At 36.0% G+C, this 20,241-nt stretch overlaps 1 protein-coding gene across 1 annotated transcript in view; it reads right to left on the reverse strand.

The window, feature by feature from the left end:
* The window catches only part of Frrs1 (ferric chelate reductase 1), a 36,249-nt gene extending 16,440 nt beyond the window's left edge, over positions 1 to 19,809 (reverse strand). Inside the window, exons 1-8 of the mRNA XM_026401398.2 lie at positions 19,724 to 19,809; positions 14,351 to 14,546; positions 13,178 to 13,314; positions 12,079 to 12,173; positions 10,741 to 10,888; positions 8,253 to 8,435; positions 1,530 to 1,628; positions 403 to 550 (exon numbers count right to left, since the gene is read on the reverse strand). Of these exons, the coding sequence (XP_026257183.2) occupies positions 403 to 550; positions 1,530 to 1,628; positions 8,253 to 8,435; positions 10,741 to 10,888; positions 12,079 to 12,173; positions 13,178 to 13,314; positions 14,351 to 14,546 (1,006 nt within the window). The 5' untranslated portion in view covers positions 19,724 to 19,809. The remainder of the gene's footprint in view (positions 1 to 402; positions 551 to 1,529; positions 1,629 to 8,252; positions 8,436 to 10,740; positions 10,889 to 12,078; positions 12,174 to 13,177; positions 13,315 to 14,350; positions 14,547 to 19,723) is intronic.
* Positions 19,810 to 20,241: the final 432 nt, after the last annotated feature.

Consider the following 20,241-nt stretch of genomic DNA (forward strand, 5'->3'; position numbering starts at 1 on the left):
GGCAGGTTTTCCCATAAGAACCAACATTTCTTGCAACAATTTCAAAGGCAATGTTTCTAGGATCCCTACCACGACATGCTCATTTCACTATACTCAGGAAAACCTAAAGATATGTTTTTTTTCAAGGTATTTAAAGTTCTTCTGGTCCAAATACATTTTAGCAACCAGAGAACATTCTGATCATAAGCCCTGATGCCTTGTACCCAGTTGACACTCTGTAGTTCTCAAACAAAGCTAGATTAGCCAAAATTCAGATTTTCAGGCAAAATGGAAAAGGGTTATAACTCCTTATTCACAAGTGTGTACCTAAAAAATGAGCAATTACAAAGTCATTGGGGGCGGGGAGAGGAAAGGGAAGAAGAGAAAAGAACTTGCAAAAATAGTTTTTATCCATGTACTTACCATCATTAGCTGAACCATCTGCTAGAAATATGTAGTAACTTGTGTTTAGATCAAATCTATTCTTAACCCCAGGAAGGGAAATGTTTCTTCTGAAAGAACACTGCATAACACCATCAACCAACCTCCAAGCCACAGCCTCAAGAGGATCCTACAAACACACACAATGGGTCTTCTCAGCACTTCCCAAAGATGTGCTAAATATAATATGTTCAAAATCCTGTTCATTTCCTTCTCTAAGATCATAGATGCATGTTTCATCTGCAGTGTTATTGTTTTTGCACTTCCTCTTTGAAGAGTACAAAAAGCATTTTCTCCCAGTTTGTCTTTATCCCACTTGGCAGAAATATAATTTTTACTTTGAGCCAGAAACCCACAGTCCTTCTACCCAGGTTAGAAATTTTAGCAGATATGCTAATTCCATCTGGCACTAGCACACAGTCAAAAATACTTGAGAAGCTCACAGGTAACACCCTAGTAGCCTCCTGCAAGCTGCAGGTGGGGAGAAGTTCCAAGCCACCTGAGGGAGTCAAGCCCATGGGAATGCTATGCACAGTGATATCATTACGTGATGGCTACTGCTTAGTCAGACCCCATTTGCTATGTCACTGAGTAATAGCTACTGCTCTTCAGAGCTCATTTGTTGGTCAATTGCCCGGTGAAAGAGAAACTTCTCAACTGAAATGGCATAGATGCCACAATGGGCACACAATGACATTGCCCAAGGCACCATTCTTTACCATATATGTTCCTCCTTCTCACCAGTCAAGAAATACTGCTGTCACTATCATAAGCCTCTTCTTTAAAATACCTGTCTGAAAACTTTTGAAAAGGGGCAAAACCTCTGACCATGTTAACAAACCATAAAATACCTTTTTGTAAGATGCAACAAACATTTAAGTGACATAAGCAAGACTTCATCTTTTCCTATAAGAGAAACTTATGCTTTCTAAAGTGCAGAGAAGTTTCTCACAGATCACTATGAGAGAGAAAAGCTGCTGCCAGGCCCTTGCTGGTTTAGGCTGATGACTGTGGGGGTCAAAGACTATGTTTGCACAGCCATGCCAGTGACAGCCAGATAGCAGGAAGGTACACAGCCAGGCAGAGGTTCCCAGAACATTCACACTCACCGGAGAGTCCATCACAGGGTGACTTCGCCCTGAAAAATGTGCAGGCTGTACATGAACAGTCTGACCTTCATTGATACACAAATAAGCATCATCATTACCCTGAAAAACAAATGCAAGTGGTAAAAGTTTAAAGGAATGTCAGTATTTTTAAGAATCCCTAATCAAATATTATTTGATGCTTTTAGACATACTTTGCCGACTCAAACATAAATCGTGAATTATAGAGAACTAACTGTCCAATTTATTACTTAAAATTTCTTAGAATATAAAAGCACTCAAATTTCAGTGTGAAACGAGATCAAAATAGATGTTTTGCGGGGCTGGGGTTATAGCCCAGTGGCAGAGCGCTTGCTTAACATGTGGGAGGCACAGAGTTCAATTCTCAGCACCACATAAAAATAAATAAAATAAAGGTCCATTGACAACTAAAAACAAATATTTTAAAAAATAGAGGTATGGAGCTGGGAATGTTACTCTGTGGTAGAGTGCTTGCCTACCATGTGTAAGGCCCTGGAATTAGCTCCAAACATCACAAAAATAAATAAATAAAAAATGAGCATCTAACATGTTTATATGTCTATAAACCCACCACTAATTGATGCCACTATTGGTGTTTGTGTATATTCAAACTTATTTGTATTTATACCTATTTTTCCTTAATCAGATTTGTTACCTCTTTATCACTTAACTTACCATGAACATTCTTCCAGATATTTACCTGTGGATAAATATCTATGTACTACATAGTTTAATAGCTAGGAATACACCACATCATATAGGATATTTTTGGTAATTTTTAAGATGGAAGACATATTGCTACATAATGCATACATTGAATAGATTATTAGATTTTTTGAGAATTTTAATATTTAATTTTTAGTTTTCAGCAGACACAACATCTTTGTTTGTATGTGGTGCTGAGGATCGAACCCGGGCCGCACACATGCCAGGCGAGCGTGCTACCGCTTGAGCCACATCCCCAGCCCCATACACTGAATAGATTATATGTTATAAAATTGAGACAACAATATCTGAGCTCAAGAAGAATTTTTTTTGTCACTATAACTCTTGTCTATCCTTTAGTTTCTAATATACCTTAACTCAGAAAGTTAGATCTTATTATTGTAAGTGACTATTAGAGGGCAGGTTGTAACTTCAAAGTAACTTTAAGTAATGTACAAAAAATAATCTTCATTTTAAGTTATCACCTGTAGACCATAAGTTATCTCATTAGGTCCTTCATGTACTTCAGTCAGTTGCCCCCTCCACTTTACCTTCTCCTTTTTTAAGAGATACAGTCTCTCTATAAGGCCCAGCTGATCCGGAACTCCTGGGCTAAAGCAGTACTCCAGCCATCCTCCTGAGTAGCTGGAAAGACAGCCGTGCCCCACCACACCCAGCTCTCAGGACTAACTTCTTAAGATCCAAGACTATCAGATTAAAATGATTTTGCTATAAATTCTAATGTGAAATTCCAACATATTTCTCTACTTTCAGACTCAAATGTATTTTAACATGTTCCACTTTTTAATTAAAGACTCCCAAGGACATAATCTTAGCCAAGCAATTATTCTCTGTTACATGACTTAGAGTCAAATCAGAATTACTAAAGAAATTTACAACAGAAATGATTTAAACCAAGCGTTGACAAACTAAAGCCTATAGATAAAATTCAACCTGAAGCTTGTTTAATACAGCTCATGGACTAAGAATAGTATCTACAAAATAAATGGCTTAATAAATTTAAAAAAGACTATTTTATGAATGAAAATATCTTAAATTCAAATTCAGTGTCCATAAATGTTTTATGGAAACACAGCCACACTCATCCACTATGTATACCTTATGGCTGCTTCTACATATCTACAATGGGACTGAGTAATTGTGACAGAGAACACATGGCCAACAAACTCTAAAATAATTGTTTTATTGTCCTTTAAAGAAAAAGCTTGCTAAACTCTGATCTTAAACAATGTGTGTTTTCTAGAATATCTAGCATGAATGAGGCATAGGAATTCGTCTGTTTTTTTTAATAATATAATAAAACAGTTGCTTTTGAGGCAGACTGATAAGAAGTCACTTACAAGGAGTCTCCTCAAATATTTGGGTAAGAGGAAGACAGAGAATGGATAACTCAGTCCTCACTACTTCAAATGAAAAGTTAAGAAAAGGTGTTAACACAATCTTAAGCTCCATGCAGTTCCAGAAATTCCAAGTTTGCAGCTTGGAACCACACAACATATGTCCCACCAGTTTCGTGTGTGGTGGCACAAGCTGGTAGTTCGAGCTACCTGGGAGACTGAGTTGGGAGAAATGCTTGAGCCCAGGAGTTCAAGACCAGCATGGCAAGACACCTTCTCAACAACAAAAAGTTTCACCAAATCCCTAGGATGAACTGAAGCTCTTTCCCAAGTTTGATCCTCTCGATTCAAACATTTAAAATCCTATGAGAAAACACTCTGAGAAAATTCGGTGATGGATACTGAGGGAGAAATAAAAATGGCTCCAGTATGTCTGAGGAGGCTCCAATATGGCTGTTTCCTCAGTGGAGAAGACAATTACAACAGTACAGGAAGTATGACAAAAATAGAAATTTAGGAAAAGTGCTCTGAAAAGACAAATTATAAATGGCCAGATAATTGGGAAAAGCTTATCCAAAAAGACAGTAATTAACCAGACCTTAGAGAATACGCATATTTAAATGAGGACAAAGTAGAGCTCAGATTAAAGGCAAGGTTTTCCAATCTCAGAAATTTTTAAGACAACAGGTATAAAAAAACCCGAAAATTTTAGGAAATAGTTTTGTTAGCTAAAATATATAAAGAGGGGAGAGAGCTCTAAGACTAAAAATTCTAACGGGTATTCTCTAAGGCTTTTAAGAGTATTGGGAGCCATGTTAAAGAAAAACAATTTTCTTATTATTACTAAATATTCATCAAAAGTTTGGGAGGATATATTTGACATGATCTCAGTTGTATTCGGAAGAGAATTCCAAAGGCTTTGTGAAGAATGAAATGCAGCTGGGAGTGGTAGTGCATGCCTGTAGTCTCAGCAACTCAGGAGGCTGAGGCAGGAAGATTGTAAATTTGAGGCCAGGCTCAGCCAATTTAGCAAGGTCCTAAGCAATTTAGTGAGATCCTGTCTCAAAAGAAAAAATAAAAAAGGCTGAGATTGTAGCTCAGTAGTAAAGCACCCCTGGGTTCAAATCCCCACTACAAAAAAAAAAAAAATGCAGAGGGATAATTATGAGGGCAGGAAGGATAGTGAGAGGTCCTACATGAATGCAAGAGCAGATAATAAAGGTATAAGCAAAGGCAGAGATAGTGACAATGCAATAAAAAGAATTAAAGACAGAAGATACAATAAGTTCAGTTTTAAAGATGTTGACTTATGTTATCCAAGAACACTCATCTCTATGAGACCAACCAGCAACTAGAACCCACAATCTGCAGTCCAAGAGAGATCAGAACTGGGAATATCATAGAATTTGACCATTGAGAGATTATGTATGCAGCAAGATGATGCAGGTCAAGTGTAATGCTGCAAAATATATATGTGAATTTTTTACCATCTCCTAGCACACAACTATTAAAATCCTTGAAATCTCCGAATGATTTTCTCTTGGTACTCTGACAGCCCCTAGGTAGCTAAAGTGTTAGAGAGCTGGAGCTTTAAACCCCATCTCCCAACCTCTAAGGAGGAGAAAGGGGCTAAAAGTTAAGGTGACCACTAATGGTTAATAATTTAATCAGTTATGCCTACATTAGGAATCTTCCATAAAGCACCAGAAGCACAGGGAGCTAGTGGATAGCTAAACATATGGAGATTCCTGGAGGCTGACATGCCCTCCACACCCCTTCTTCCATACCTCCTCATATATGCTTCTCTATCCATACCTTTTGTGATGTCATTTATAATAAACCAGTAAATACAAGTGCTTCACTGAGTTCCATGAATAGCTCTAAGAAATTAATTCAACCCAAGGAGGTTGCACTGGGAAGCCCATGGAGCCAGAAGTACATGTAAAACAACCCAGGTCAGGCTGGGATGTAGCTCTATGGAGTTCTTGTCTAGCATGTGTGGCTCTGGGTTCTATCCTCAGCACTTCATAAACAACAACAAAAAACAGGTCTTGTGATTGGCATCTTAAGCAAGAGGATGGGTAGTCTTGGGGACTGTGTCAAGCTGTGGGGTCTGGCACTATCTCCAAGTATATGGTGTCACAACAGAATTGAATTAGAGGACACCCAGCTGATATCCACTACATAATTAATAGGTTACTTGTTTTGTGGGGGAAAATCCTCACATCTTTGGGGTCAGAGAAGTGATTAATGTTGTAAGTATACAGTGGGGGAAACTGAGTCTGAGGGGTTTTTCCCTACTCAGCAGTGGAAGGAGAAAAATAGAAGCTAATAATGTATAGACTTGATATTATTTACAGAATGTATACAGATATTATTTACTATATATACAGATATGTGTAGACTTTATGTTATTTACAAAATATCTCAGACAGGGAAGATTTAAATACTAGGAAGTTCAGTTAAAATTCAGAGATTAGCAAGTCATCATTAGCAAAAATACGGAAAATTATACTGTTCATCAATTACTGATGATGTTCAACACTAAAACAATTGCTATCATTAATTTACAAACCAAATTTTAAAAAGGTATGATTTAGGTTACTAATGTGTATTCATAACATCAGACACCTTCAGCATTTAAATGTATATTATATACTCAAAAAAATAGCAGGTCATAAAAATATATCAAAAAATTTAAAAATAACAACCCAAAATAGAAATAACCACTTTAAAATATATTTTGAAGACGATTCATTTCCACCAATTTAGGCAAACAGGTGTACAGATGATTTTACTCATTAAATAGGATTGCTCGGTAAATCAACTGCACCTGCATAATTAAATCTTTTTTATAAACATTTTTGATGAGCACTAAACTAGAAAGAGATCAGATTTCTAATAAGATAAACACATCTTAAATTAGAGATAAAGCTTTTATGCCATTGGTGCCTACAATTTGGTACAGAAATAACCAGACTACCTGTTGTCTATCTATTACCACATTCACCACAGTAATAATGTCCTTCCCTCCTCCTTGCAGGCTTTATGTGACCAGTAAAAAGAAATGTGTTGGTATATGAACACATCAATTTGAGCAATAAAGTGTCTGAATTGAGTTGTTTTTTAAAGTGACTAGAGTATTTATCTAAATGAGTACTGTACCTCAGAGATGAACTCTAATGAGATTATAAATTTATTCAACAAGGCCTTTGGATCCTTTTTGACTCATCCTCAGAATTTCCTTCATAGCCATTGATAGCACACTTACCCAAGCATTAATTACCCTTTGTTTTAGCTTTATACTTATGTGATTTTTAACCCCATTTCATTATTCCTCTTATGCACAAAACTTGATTGTTCCTGCCTGCACTGAGAACACCCAAAAGAACAGGCTACAGTTCTGATAGTAATTACAAATGGAAGGAGAAAAACTATTTTGAACAATTGCAGCATTATTTTCCATAAAAATATATAAAGCTTCCCACAAAACAACTTTAAATGGTAAAGATTCAAAATTTCTTAAAAAAAAATTTAAGCACATGACATACTTTGTGTAACACAGATTTAAGATATAGCCTATTGTTCATGCAAGAGGGTAGCATGTTCCTTCTAAAGCCAAACAGTAAACTGTTGGAGTCATATACATATACTGAAATGTCACTACCTAAGAAATGTCACACTTGACTTCTTGTGATAATTGAGGCAGGTACACCAGGACCAATATGATTAAAGTACACTTTTAAAGACAGCATTAGTTCTTCTATTAGAGCCATGTCAGAGTTCCTTTTCTTTTCTTTTCTTTCTTTCTTTCTTTCTTTTTTTTTTTTTTTTTAATTTGAGTCCCCAAAGAAGTGGTGCTAATTTTATATCCTGACAGGAAGAAAACTCTCAAAAGACTCTTTGCCTTTGCTAATGTGGCAATCAGGAGCTTTCTCCACTGGTGGTCATCCAGATCCCCCACTGCCAACTCTGCTTGAATAGGACTTGTCCTGGCAGAAGGCTCTTCTTCCTTCTCCATGGGAAATCAGGATGCTTATGCATCACGTTGCTCTTCCACACCAAAGCACAAGGCTGCCACCTACAGAATCATTTAATCCATTCAGCACCACCCAGGGGGAGCAAGAATCAGCTGGAACAAATGCTGCTTTCTGCATATTTGACAAAGGAGCCCACTGGTGATCAGTCCATTTTGCCTGCATACACAGATTTAATTCTGTGTGTGTGAAATACATTGATGACTACTAAAACAGGAACACTGAGAGCAGGAACACACCCTTTAGTTCTGGACACTTGAGTAACACTATAGTTTGGAAAGCATTACCAACATGACATTTTAGGCACAGTTTTTAACCATCTTCCTGCTTTATCACAAAGAGACAGACATCAAGCAGCAAATCTACTGGAAATAAAATGATCTTTCCAACTATTCTTAAGACAGCCTGTTCTTGAAGGCATAATTGCCCAAATGTTAAAATCATGATACATTTAACTTGGAATTGTCCAAATTAGTTTCTCCTTTCCCACTCCACCCATAAGTATGATCATTTGACTCTGGAAAAAAGAGCTAATATACTGCTGATTAAAGCTCACTCCAGTGATTCTCCTTTCATTACCACTTATATAAGTGAGTGGAACTAACCATCCATCGGTCATGAGAAAATGCAAAGGATAAATAGCCTTCTCCGGGACCACTCATTTCAACCATCACCGAATGGTCATGTTTTGTGAAGGACAAGAAGACACAGGCCTGCTCCTTCTCTGGGTCACAGCTCAAAGGACTTCTAATACAGAACTTCTTGTTCCCACAGTCTGAGGCACTGAACTAGAAAAATGACAGGGGGGGAAAATCTTAATTATTAAATAAGCAGTTCATTACCAATCACAGAGCAGATGCTACCTTAAAGTATGGGTTTTAATGAGAATAATTTTTCATAATAAGAATTCAAACAAGGGAATAGAAGACACATCACAAATTGAAATGACTGAAACAGTAATTAGACTTTGAACTTTTAAACTTAATTTTAATTAAGATTGGAAAAACTTTATACTAGTTGGCCTGTAATAATACAAGAACATTAAAGTTTCTTCAATACACAAAATATTTCACATAAGTATGTTCTAGAGCAAAATTTCTGGTAAATTTTGAAACTTCTTAAGGAATATGTCCATGTTAGCAATCTTGTCTAACAAATATCCTCAGAAACAGCATTTTTATAAGCAGACAAATCTTGGCAAGTTTTTATAGTTAGATCTTGAATACTGCTTTCAAAATTCAGATTCAAATAAGATACTAAATTTGTAAAACTGTAAAGTAATACAAGAAAATAAGTTACCCTGATATGTAGCACCATTCAAATATTAATAATTTAGTGGGGAAAGGAAAAAACAAAGATCTACAATGATTTAACCCAGAGCTGCTTGGTTTGATATATAAAAGGAAGGGTCTAAAAAAAAGTCAATTCTATAGTTTGGCAGACCAAATAAGGTGACCTTGATAGAATGGCTGTGAGTATATTTCAGAAGCAAGCTAAATATTAACTTTAGATAAGTAGGCTAAAACTGATCACAATGAAATGAAGAGACCAAGCCACTAGGAACTAAGAAACATGACTTTGATCTCTATTCCTTCCTTCACTCCATCACAGTAGCCAAAGGATTGATGCCCTTTACCTTCAACTGCACAAGAGGAAAACTAAAAAAAAAAACTAAATGAAACAGAACCAGAGGCTTCTTCTAGCACTAAAAATGCTAGAATTCTAACAATTCTTAACGAACCTCCCTATAATTAGAGACTACATGCTTAGCACAAAGAAACAGTAAAAGCTCCTACAAGAGCTAATGCCTTTTATGAGTCCATGGAAAAACAAGAATATTGTCAGCAAATTCCTACTAGAAGCTCAAGTACAAACTCTTCATTCCCTTATAGCAGCTTTCAAGTAAGCATTAAGAGCACAGTGAGAGCTCTACAAATAACAGACATAACTGTTTAAAATCAAAAAAATGCCACTTCCATGATAACATCATCAAACATAATGTCATACACATATTTTAAAATGCAGAAGAGAAGAAAAACAAAATAAGACTAATCTTACATAGGAGTATTTACTTAGTCGTGACTACGTGAACAAAGAAATAAAGACAAAAGAAGGACAGAAAGAGAAAAGGGACTAATGTTTATTGAATATCTATTAAGTGCCAGGCACAGTTGGGAAACCTATATTCACTATTTTGTTCAATTCTTGCAGTGTATTAAGAGAGAGATATTATTGTTTCTGATCCTATAAGAGAAGAAACCGAGACTAAAAATTGAGTAATCTCTTGAAATATCCACAAAAACTAGGAAAGTCAGGGTTTAGGCCCCAAGCTTATTTTCTCAACTGTAACAACCCACCTCAAATCACTCTCATTATATCCACTTCTGAAGTAAGCAGTCTAACTTATCAGAATTTCCTTCAGTAGAACACTTCTTCCTAATATTTCACATACCCTTTCTAAGATGTTTTCTCAATCATAATTCTTTTGAATCAGAGGGTCTAGATGAAATTCTAACTGATGAGTTGCAAAAAAACTTTCTGGGGTTTGGCATATAGAAGTCCTCAGTACTCATTATGAAATAGGATATGAGTTATACCACCACTTCAAGAATCTCCCTCAAATCTTGTCTAAATTTAGTTTAAGATTCCTCTCTGTGTTTGACTCTGGACCACAAGGAAGGAAAGAAAGAAGGAAGGTAAGAAGGTAGGAAGGAAGGAAGGAACTTCCTCAAATTTATTTATTTATTTATTTATTTATTTATTGTGTGTGTTTATTTGTTTTTTTAAATATTTATTTTTTATTTTTTTAATGAAAATATATTCACTTGTTAGTATAGAGTACTTGTGAATATTATAACCACACTTTCATCACGCAGGGTGTCTTGCATTTCCTTTATTCCAACCTATAAATCATAATGTTGCCACGAAACTTCCTTCAGATTTCTACAGAGATTCCAAAAACTTGCTGCCACAACCCAGACTAGCTATTTCTCTGGGCACTTTGCCAAGAATAGAACCACAATTTCCAAGAAAAATTTTTTTTTCTATTGTATTTTTAATTGCGTTTGGTGAAGATACAAAAATGTTACTTACTGGTTTGGTTAAAAGGGAAACTGGAGTTGGTGTTGACAAAGGTGATACTGTGGCTTTAAGTGTTGTAAAAGGAAGCGCATCTGGTTGTGAAATTATCTGACTAGGAATCTTCACCCAGTAGATTTTATACTTCTCAACAATGGTGACTCTGAAATGCAGTACCAGTGAGATTAGATAAAACACTGATTATGGTCCATCATAATCAAATCAAAGCTTTAAAGGAAGAAAAGGTGGGGGGGGTGAACTGGAACATACAACTCATTGGAGGCAAATCTCTGACTCTCTTCCACTCCATCACTAGATGAACTTGAATTACTGTTTCCTCCACTCTTCTCTGTTCTTGCTTATCTGTTCTGTGGACATGCTAACAGCACTCATGAGTGTCACACTCAAGGACTAACCTGCACAGATTTCTGCTCCTTGATAAATAAAGAACAAAGTACTACTCATTTCACAGTGTATCGCCCACATGCTTCCAAAGGGCGATAATACCTAGGTCCTTGTTCCTCTTTGAGTTTAGTTTTGTGCATTTTGTTGCATTTAATTTAGTTTTGTGCATTTTGTTGGTTTAATTTCATTTTGTTGCATATGGATTTACAGTTTTCCCAGAACCATTTGTTGAAGAGGCTGTCTTTTCTCCAATGCATGTTTTTGGTGCCTTTGTGTGACACCATTCTTTACATAACTCTATGACATTTCATTTCCACTTATACACAGAAGTAAGAAAATAGATATTTTTATAATTCTGAGAAGCAATGCAGGGGTTTACTTTTCTAACTATCTAAACTACAAATTGTATTGCTACAAAAAGGTACTTTGCTTTTTGGTACCAGGGATTGAACTCTGGGGTGCTCAACCACTGAACTATATCCCCAGTCCTTTTCATTTTTCATTCTGAGACAAAGTCTTACTAAGTTGCTCAGGGCATTACTAAATTGCTGAGGCTAGCTTTGAACTTGTGATCCTCCTGCCTCAGCCTCCCAAACTACTGGGATTACAGGCATGTGCCACTGTACCCAGCAGGAGCATACATATTTTAGAAAGTGTTACTCCATATATCATGTACACTCAAGTATTAACTAATGGCTCATATGAGTACTAAAGTAGTGCAATACGCCAATCACTCAACAAATATCTACCATGTCTTAGACTAGATGCTGGGTATATACAGGTGAAATGAAACAACAAAGAAGAAAACAAACCATTGCATCAGTAAGATGGTATCATTACTATACCAAAACTCTCTTATACAGGTGAAAGTCCAATAGCATAAAAAATAACACAAAATATAATTACTCAATTATACTGGCTAAAAGAGATGGAAACTCTTCTACTCACAAAAACTGTATGTGATTCGGGGCACTGCTTGGAGCATTCCAGTAGACTTTAATTTCTGTTTTTTTGGATGAACTTGTGTGACTCACAGCTGATCCCTGAAATAAAGTGGAAAGAACTATCATTCAATTAATACCTCAGCATAGCTGGAAATGCTATCATATTTCAAAGTAATCTATCACTGTATGACCAAGGCATTATGGTGAAGATTTTAATTAGAACAAGCACTAAGGTACACACAATAAACGAATGGTTATATTAGAAATTAGCTCTGTAAATAAAATAATCATCCAAAATTTAAGAAAACTGAAAGGTGTCACAAATATCGGGTGTGTTAATGCTTTATAAAGCTTACTCATTATTTCATTTACATTATAAATTCATTCCTTCCATAAATAAAATGCAGATTACTCAAAAGAAAACTCCCTGCCTCCAAATACATAGCATGATAATTTAGTAATTTCTTTCTCTTGAACAATCTTGTTTCCTACTTTTTTTTTTCCACCTAGCAAACCCCTACTCCTGCTTTTAAAGCCTAGCTTAGAGATCAGCTCTTCCAAGAAGCTCCATATAAATTCCCTCCAGTCTGTAGGTGGCCCCTCTGGCATGCCTGCCATCACCCTGGATAAACTCTACCACACTGTCTTACTTAGGCATCTGTCCTATGTCCACATGCTCTCCTTTTGTGTCTTATCTCCTGTGTCCATTGGTTCTACTGATGTGTAAGGGTGTGGGTTCTTCAAGGACAAATTGGAAATCTCTTATTCATCACTTTATCACTTGCAAGTTCCTGGTGCAACAAATGTTTATTAAATAAATGGAAAAAACCCTAAATTCTACCCTAAAACTCTATCTTCAATACTGAAAGCTTTCAAACATCAATATAAAATATGATATAAAATATCACAAACTCTAAGCTCTTCAAGCTGTTGCTGTATCTTTTCTAGGATGCTGATGTGTAAGCATATATCACAAGTTAAAGGGGGGAAGTCTGATCATTGTGAATCTACATAAATGTCTGCAATACATGGCTAAGGTCATCATGCAACCACCACCCCATCATGAAAAGACCCCAAGGAGAGGGATGGAAATCAACGTGAACCTGGATATCTTCACAAGTCAGAAGCTGTGACACTTGACTGTCAATCAACGTGAAAGAGCCAACAGGAACACCACTCAGATCCTCAGCATTGCGAGCTTCTAGGAGGAAGCCTTTAAATGGTGGTCCTGACAAAGTAACTAAGAAACAGATTAAAAGATTTAGTAAGACCCCAAAAAGGAATATTTAGAGAAAGTGCAACCAGTTAGAATCAGGTACACATGTACAAAACAACTCCCAAAGAGAAAACAGTAGAAACGGCCCTGCAGATAAAGAGTGTCTGAACTATGCAATGCAGGGCACTCACTGTGAGATACCAACAGCCATTTTTCCTCAAGTGGGAAAAGCAGGTGACAGTCACAGGGCAGTCAATAGGGCTAAGTGAGTATGGAAAAAGCTAGATAAAAGTAAAAATGTCTTTCTTTATTACAAACCCCTTGGAGTCTTTAATATTCTAGTATGACAGGAGATTCTTGGGAGATATATCTAATACACAGATATTAAATAAATAAAAATCAATCAATAAATTTTTTTCTCCATATACCCTTGTTGTTAAAGAGCACATATTAATAACTTTGCATGTTTATAGTTGCAGAAAATAGTTTGCAAAATGCTGTAATTTATATATCTTCAACAGTTAGCCCACATTTTGCCAGAGGGACTGAGGAATCATAAGATTTCTGTCTTCAAGACAGAAAAATGTTCATTATATTTTAAACAAGATAAAATCAAACTCTAGGGCTGGGATTGTGGCTCAGTGGTACAGCTCTTGCTTAGCACACGTGAGGCCCTGGGTTGGATTTTCAGCACCACATATAAATAAATAAAATAAAGGTCCACTTACAACTAAAACTATTTTTAAAAACTCTGTTTTCTTCTTCTACTGAGTTAATAGTATTATTAATAAATAAATTAATAAATAAGTTAATAGTATTATTAATAAATACATACATTAAGTAATGATCTAAAACTTCTTCAGAATAGGGAATAGATAGATATACCACCTAAGTCATAGGGTCATCTGGAATAAACAAAAAATGGGAAGACGAGAGTATCTTCTAACCAAGTGACTGAAGAGATTTAAAAGAATAATTCAAACCCGATAATAATCAAGATGCATAGGACAGTAAAAAAAGAGTGAAGCCCAAGTGTAAATAATCATTCCCAGCACAGTACCTTCGACCTGATCTCCTGGTCTGAACGTCACCTGACTGACTGTGATGTGGTGAACAGGATCAGCCTGTGGCCTGTGACCATGTTCAGGAATCATTCCATGGCACGACTGTGTCACTTTTCCGCTGGGATAATTAGCGACAGAATTAATGCACAATAGAAATACGAAGGCACCAGGAGTAAATCCAGGAGCTGCCATCTTGAAAAGAAAATTACAAGCAAATCATTTTCAGATATAATTAAAATATAAAAGCTTTTACAACACAAGACAGTAATTCTAGATAACCACTTACCTTCCATGTTCACTATCCCTATTCTCAAAATATGTACTACAAGGAATGTGTTTCGTGAAATGTGACCTAGATTTGAATCTCAGTGCTACCATATAACAGCTGAGACTTTGGGCCAATCACTTAAGCCTCGACTTCCTTACCTGAAAAATGAGGAAACTAAGACCCTCTTTTCAAAGTTGTTCAAATAAAATGAAGATACAGCCCAAAGTCTCACAAGATAACAAATGATAGCTTTCATTAGTATGATGAGGATAATAAACTGGTCCATTAAAAACAAAGGTTTTATTTTGCTTCATCTTAGAAAGCTAAAAGATATCTCTCTTCTGGACCTAAACATCATCACTTGAAAAAATCTCTGGTATGACTTCTCTCAACTTCCCATTAAACTAATCATGATGAAAAGATGGATTATTAATTTTCAATACTGAAAACTAAACAAAGCAGACAACCAAGTTCCAGAGACAATATTTCTAGGACCTATGGTTCCAGATATTGCTAAATTAAGAAACACAATGGTCAGCCCACACCATCTTCCTCTGACCAGCTATGTCCTAGAAAACCAGCTGTTTTATGCCAGTTCCACCCTTTTCCAGCCCAGATCAGCCACTGCAGCTCAGGAAGACCCTCTGAATCTGAAAACCACAGCATTCAGCAAGCCTGGAGGAGCTGGGCAAGGACAAGTTCACAGAGTTAAGACTATGGACAGGCCGCAAACTGAAGGGCTCAAGAAGCAGTTCATTCTCCACAGAAGTGGAATTTTCTAGATTATATATCTAATCATAGACAAAGCACCTTTAGAGTCCCTGGAACAAATTACCATTTTATAATTATGTAAATAAATAAAAACAAGTTAATTAGAGCCTCATCTGGTGGGGTTTTATTAGTGCTTAACTGACTTGGAGAAAGGAAAGCCCAACTCCAGCCCACTAGAACCATCCCACGGATTAGGGGTAAAAAGACTAAGAAGGAGGTGTTAATAGTCACAGCCAAGGGGCAAGGGGCACTGAAAGACTCTCTGAACCTACTCACAGCTCCTCCCTACTCTCCACCTACACATTATAAAAGCCCTATTTACAGCAGTTTCTTTTATTCAGTGTATCACAACCAGCTATTAAAAACATTACAAGGCAAATTAAACAGCAAAACATTATTTGAAAAGACAGAAGAAATATCAGAATCAGACTTGGATATAGCAAGAATGTTGGGATTATCGCTGGGAATATAAACAATTATGGTTGAGATGCTAAGGGTTCTAGTGGATAAAATAAACAGCATGCAAAAACAGATAAGCAAGGTGAGCTGAGAGGGACATCCTAACAACCCAAGGGAAATGCTTGCAACCCAAAACATGGGAACAAAAATTTTTAAAAATGTCTTTGATGGGTTTATTGGTAAACTGGACACATTTGAATAAAGAATCTCTGGACTTGAAGATAGCGTAATAGAAACCATTAAACTGAAAAACAAAGGGGAAAAAACAAATACAATATCCAAGTACCATGCTAAAGGACTAACACACATGACCAGAATTTCCAAAGAAAAAAAAAGAAACCTAAGAAATACTTGAAACAATAATTAAGGATAATCTACCCCCATATTAATATCAGACACCAAACAACAGATCCAGAAACCTTAGAAAACAACAAGAGGGATAAAGTTTTTTTAAAGTGTGTTTGTGGCATATGTGACAGCTAGTTTATATGTCAACTTGATTGGGCTAGAGATGCCATGGTAACTGATAAAATATTATTCTGGGGTATGTGAGGGTATTTCTGGAAGAGATCAATATTCCAGACTGAATAATGAAGATCTCCTCACCAATGTTGGTGGGCATTGTCAAATCATATGGTACACAAAAGGAAGAGGAAGGGTGAATTCCCTCTCTTTTCTTGAGTTGGGATATTCATCTTTTTCTGCCATGGGATATCAGTACTCCTGGTTCTCAGCTCTTCATACTCCAGGAAATATAACTGTAATCCTCCCTACCCTGCAACTGCCCAGTTGCAGGGATAAACAGAAATATACATAATAATAAAGTAGTTGATTATTCATAAAGATACAACAATCCTGAATATATATGCACCTAAGAACAAGAGCATCAAAATATACAAGGCAAACCCAGTAGAACCACAATCAGAAATAGATAAAAACAACTAACTATTTTAGTAGGAAATTTCAACAATCACCCCTCCCTCATCAGAAACTGACAGATCCAACAGGCAGAAAATCAGTAAGGACCTAGCTTAACTTAACAAAATCATCAGTCAATAGGAGCTTACAGATGTCTATAGATATTTCACCCAATGATGGAAGAATACACATTCCTCCCAAGCTGACATGAAATATTAACCAAGATAGACCACTTTCTGTGCCATAAAACACAACTTAACAAGTTTAAAAGAACAGAAATGACAAAATGTCGGCTCTCAGATCATAAATGGAATTAAACTAGAAACCAGTAACAAAAAGACCGCCGGAAAAAATCCCCAAATGCTGGAAATTAAACAACATGCTTCTAAATAACATAGGGTCAAAGAACTCTCAGGAGAAATTAAAAATACTTTGAATTAAGTGATGAAAATAGAACTTATTAAAATTTGTGGGGTCCAGCAAAAGTAGTGCTAGAGGGGAAACTTTTGAACTGACTGCATTTATCGTTTTGTAAATAAACCCTATGTTGGATCAAAACTAAAATACAGGAAGGAAGTCCTGCTAAACCCCAGAAACTGTGCTAGGGAAATACACACATAAACAGTTTTGCACCCTGTATCAGGATCTACCAAGTAGACAGCGTAAGGTCTGACAGTACTGTGCACCTCTTTTATCTAACATCAAAGCTAAAGAGAATTCTACTTGTCTAAAGATAAGCAAAGGAACAAATGAACCAATCAAGAGGTTCAGAAAAAAAAATCTTTACAAGAAGAAAAGCACAATATTTCTGCGTAGATTTAGAAGAAAAGAATAACTTTTTAAATGGTTGATGACTAGCCAGGCATGATGGCACAATGACTGTAATCCCAGCAGCACCAGAGGCTGAGGCAGTAACATTACAAGTTGGAGGCCAGCCTCAGCAACTAAGTAAGACCCCACACAACTTAAATAAACACTGTCTCAAAATTTAAAAATAAATAAATAAATAAAAAGGGCTTGGGGTATGGCTCACTGGGTAAGCTCCCCTGGGTTCACTCTCTGGTACCAAAAAATAAAAATAAAATGGTTGATTACTATAGGAAACAGAATATTTAAGAAAATTACTGCTAAAAAGCAGAGTATTAGGAAAGTTTTGGGTGAAAACCTTGGTTTCCAAGTCCTTTTGACAGGGAATGATCTGTTGTTAGAGGTGGACCTGATTTTAGGACCTAGCAATATGCACAGAAGATCATAGTCACAGTGCAAACCACACAGTAGTGGCCAAGTTATTATAGAGATTAAATATCGTCGTGTGCCATTTAAGCTAAAAAAATGGTACAATGGGAAAAGTTAACTGAGTTTAGCAAATATTTATTTGGCACTGACCTTCTATGAAAGTGGAAACCAGACTTGTTGTCTAGTCTCTTCTATGCACTAAGCAGATAAATAACATGAAGCAAGTCACTTAATCTAAGTTTCCATTTCATTCACCATTTGCAAAATATAGCCAACCAACTTAAAGAATTCAAAGCCACCCTCAACAAATGTTACGATTTGAAAGCAAATCATAAAAACATATTGAGAATAATTTAAATAAGAAGTACAAAAAGGATAAGGGAAGTAGGTAAAACAAAGCCAACTGCATTCATTAAGAAATACCAACACTGACAGACAAGGTGGCACAGGCCTGTAATCCCAACAACTGGGGAAGCTGAGACAGGAGGATCAGGAGTTCAAAGCCAGCCTCAGCAAAAGCGAGTTGCTAAGCAACTCAGTGAAACCCTGTCTCTAAATAAAATACAAAATACAGATAGGGTTGTGGTTCAGTAGTTGAGTACCACTGAGTTCAATACCTCTGTACCAAAAACAAAACAAAAAAAGAAATACCAACACAACATAGATATGCAAAGGAAGAACAGAACAACATTAACTTCTTTGTTCTTTGTTCAATGCTCACTGTTCCAGATCAAGTTCAATTTTCTTAATAATGGCTAATGATGGCTTTCCATTCATTAAGAAATACCAACACTTAATGGTTTAAATTTTAAACTTATTAGACAACCTCTATCAACAATATCATAATTATGATAGGAAAAGGAAGGAACGGAGTCATTCAGAAACATTTAAGCTAAAATTATGGGATGTTGATAATAAACTATTATGAGAATATCCTTCAAGCACAGTTATGTGGAATTTTTTAAAAATTATTAATATTCACATTCTACTTCATATATTAAAACTTATAAATTATTCTTATCAGTCGAGGACAATGATAGACCTATTAGTTTTAAAGATTAAAAGAGAGGTTACTTTGATTCTCTAACTGAAATATTCCCCAAACTGATAAGATTTTTACAGTTTTCTTTCTTGTCTAAAAGGCACTTAATAAAAGGATGAAATAGCTGTTCATACCATATTCTACAAACATTTCACATATGGATAATTCCTCAAAACAAATGATGTAAATACAAAACTCTTATACTTAAATGAAAATGTAATTCTTATTGTGATCTTGGTCCACAGAGGCAAGTGATATTAATCAAGATAACATTTTTATTACAACAAAGTAAAATTAAAATAAAAAGAAGAATCTAACAGAAAATGTCTACATGTAAGAATGTTATTAAAGGAAGATGTGTTAACTGAAGTTTTTTTATTCTTTTTAATTTTTTTTAGGTGTAGATGGACACAACATAATGCTTTTATTTTTATGTAGTGCTGAGGATCGGGTCTCGCCCATGGTAGCAAGTGCTCTACCACTGAGCCACAATCACAGCCCTATTCTTTTTAATTAATTTAATTAATTGCTCATGAAGTGTATTTTTATTATGTGACTCTAAGCATATAGAAGAATAAGATAACATGTGTGAGGCCCTCATTTTAATCCCCAACATTGCAAAATTTTTAATTTTTTTTAAATTAAAAAATTCCAGCAAGGCACAATGATACGCACCTGTAATCCCAGTGGCTGGGGAAGCTGAGGCAGGAGGATCACAAGTTCAAAGCCAGCCTTAGCAACTCAGCAAGGCCCAAAGCAACTTAGCAAGTCCCTGTCTCAAAATAAAACATAAAAAAAGTAAAAAGGGCTGGTGAGGGCTGGGGATGTGGATCAAGCGGTAGCGTGCTCGCCTGGCATGCGTGCGGCCCGGGTTCGATCCTCAGCACCACATACCAACAAAGATGTTGTGTCCGCCAAAAACTAACTAAATAAATAAATATTTTTTAAAAAAATTATAAAAAGGGCTGGTGATGTGGCTCAATGGTTAATGCCCCTGGGTTCAATCTCCAGTATCAAATTAATTCCATGCAAGACAATTAAGTTAGCAGATAACTAATCAAGTCATTTATATTACATTCAAGTTATAGCTCTTATTACTAGTCATTATTTAAATTAAGAAATTAAAGGAGTTCAAAAGTTTACATTCAGACAAAAAATTGCAGAAATTCAGCCCAGTAACACCCACTCTTCTT

This window comes from Urocitellus parryii, chromosome 11, assembly GCF_045843805.1.
Source record: "Urocitellus parryii isolate mUroPar1 chromosome 11, mUroPar1.hap1, whole genome shotgun sequence".
Taxonomy (NCBI): Eukaryota; Metazoa; Chordata; class Mammalia; order Rodentia; family Sciuridae; genus Urocitellus; species Urocitellus parryii.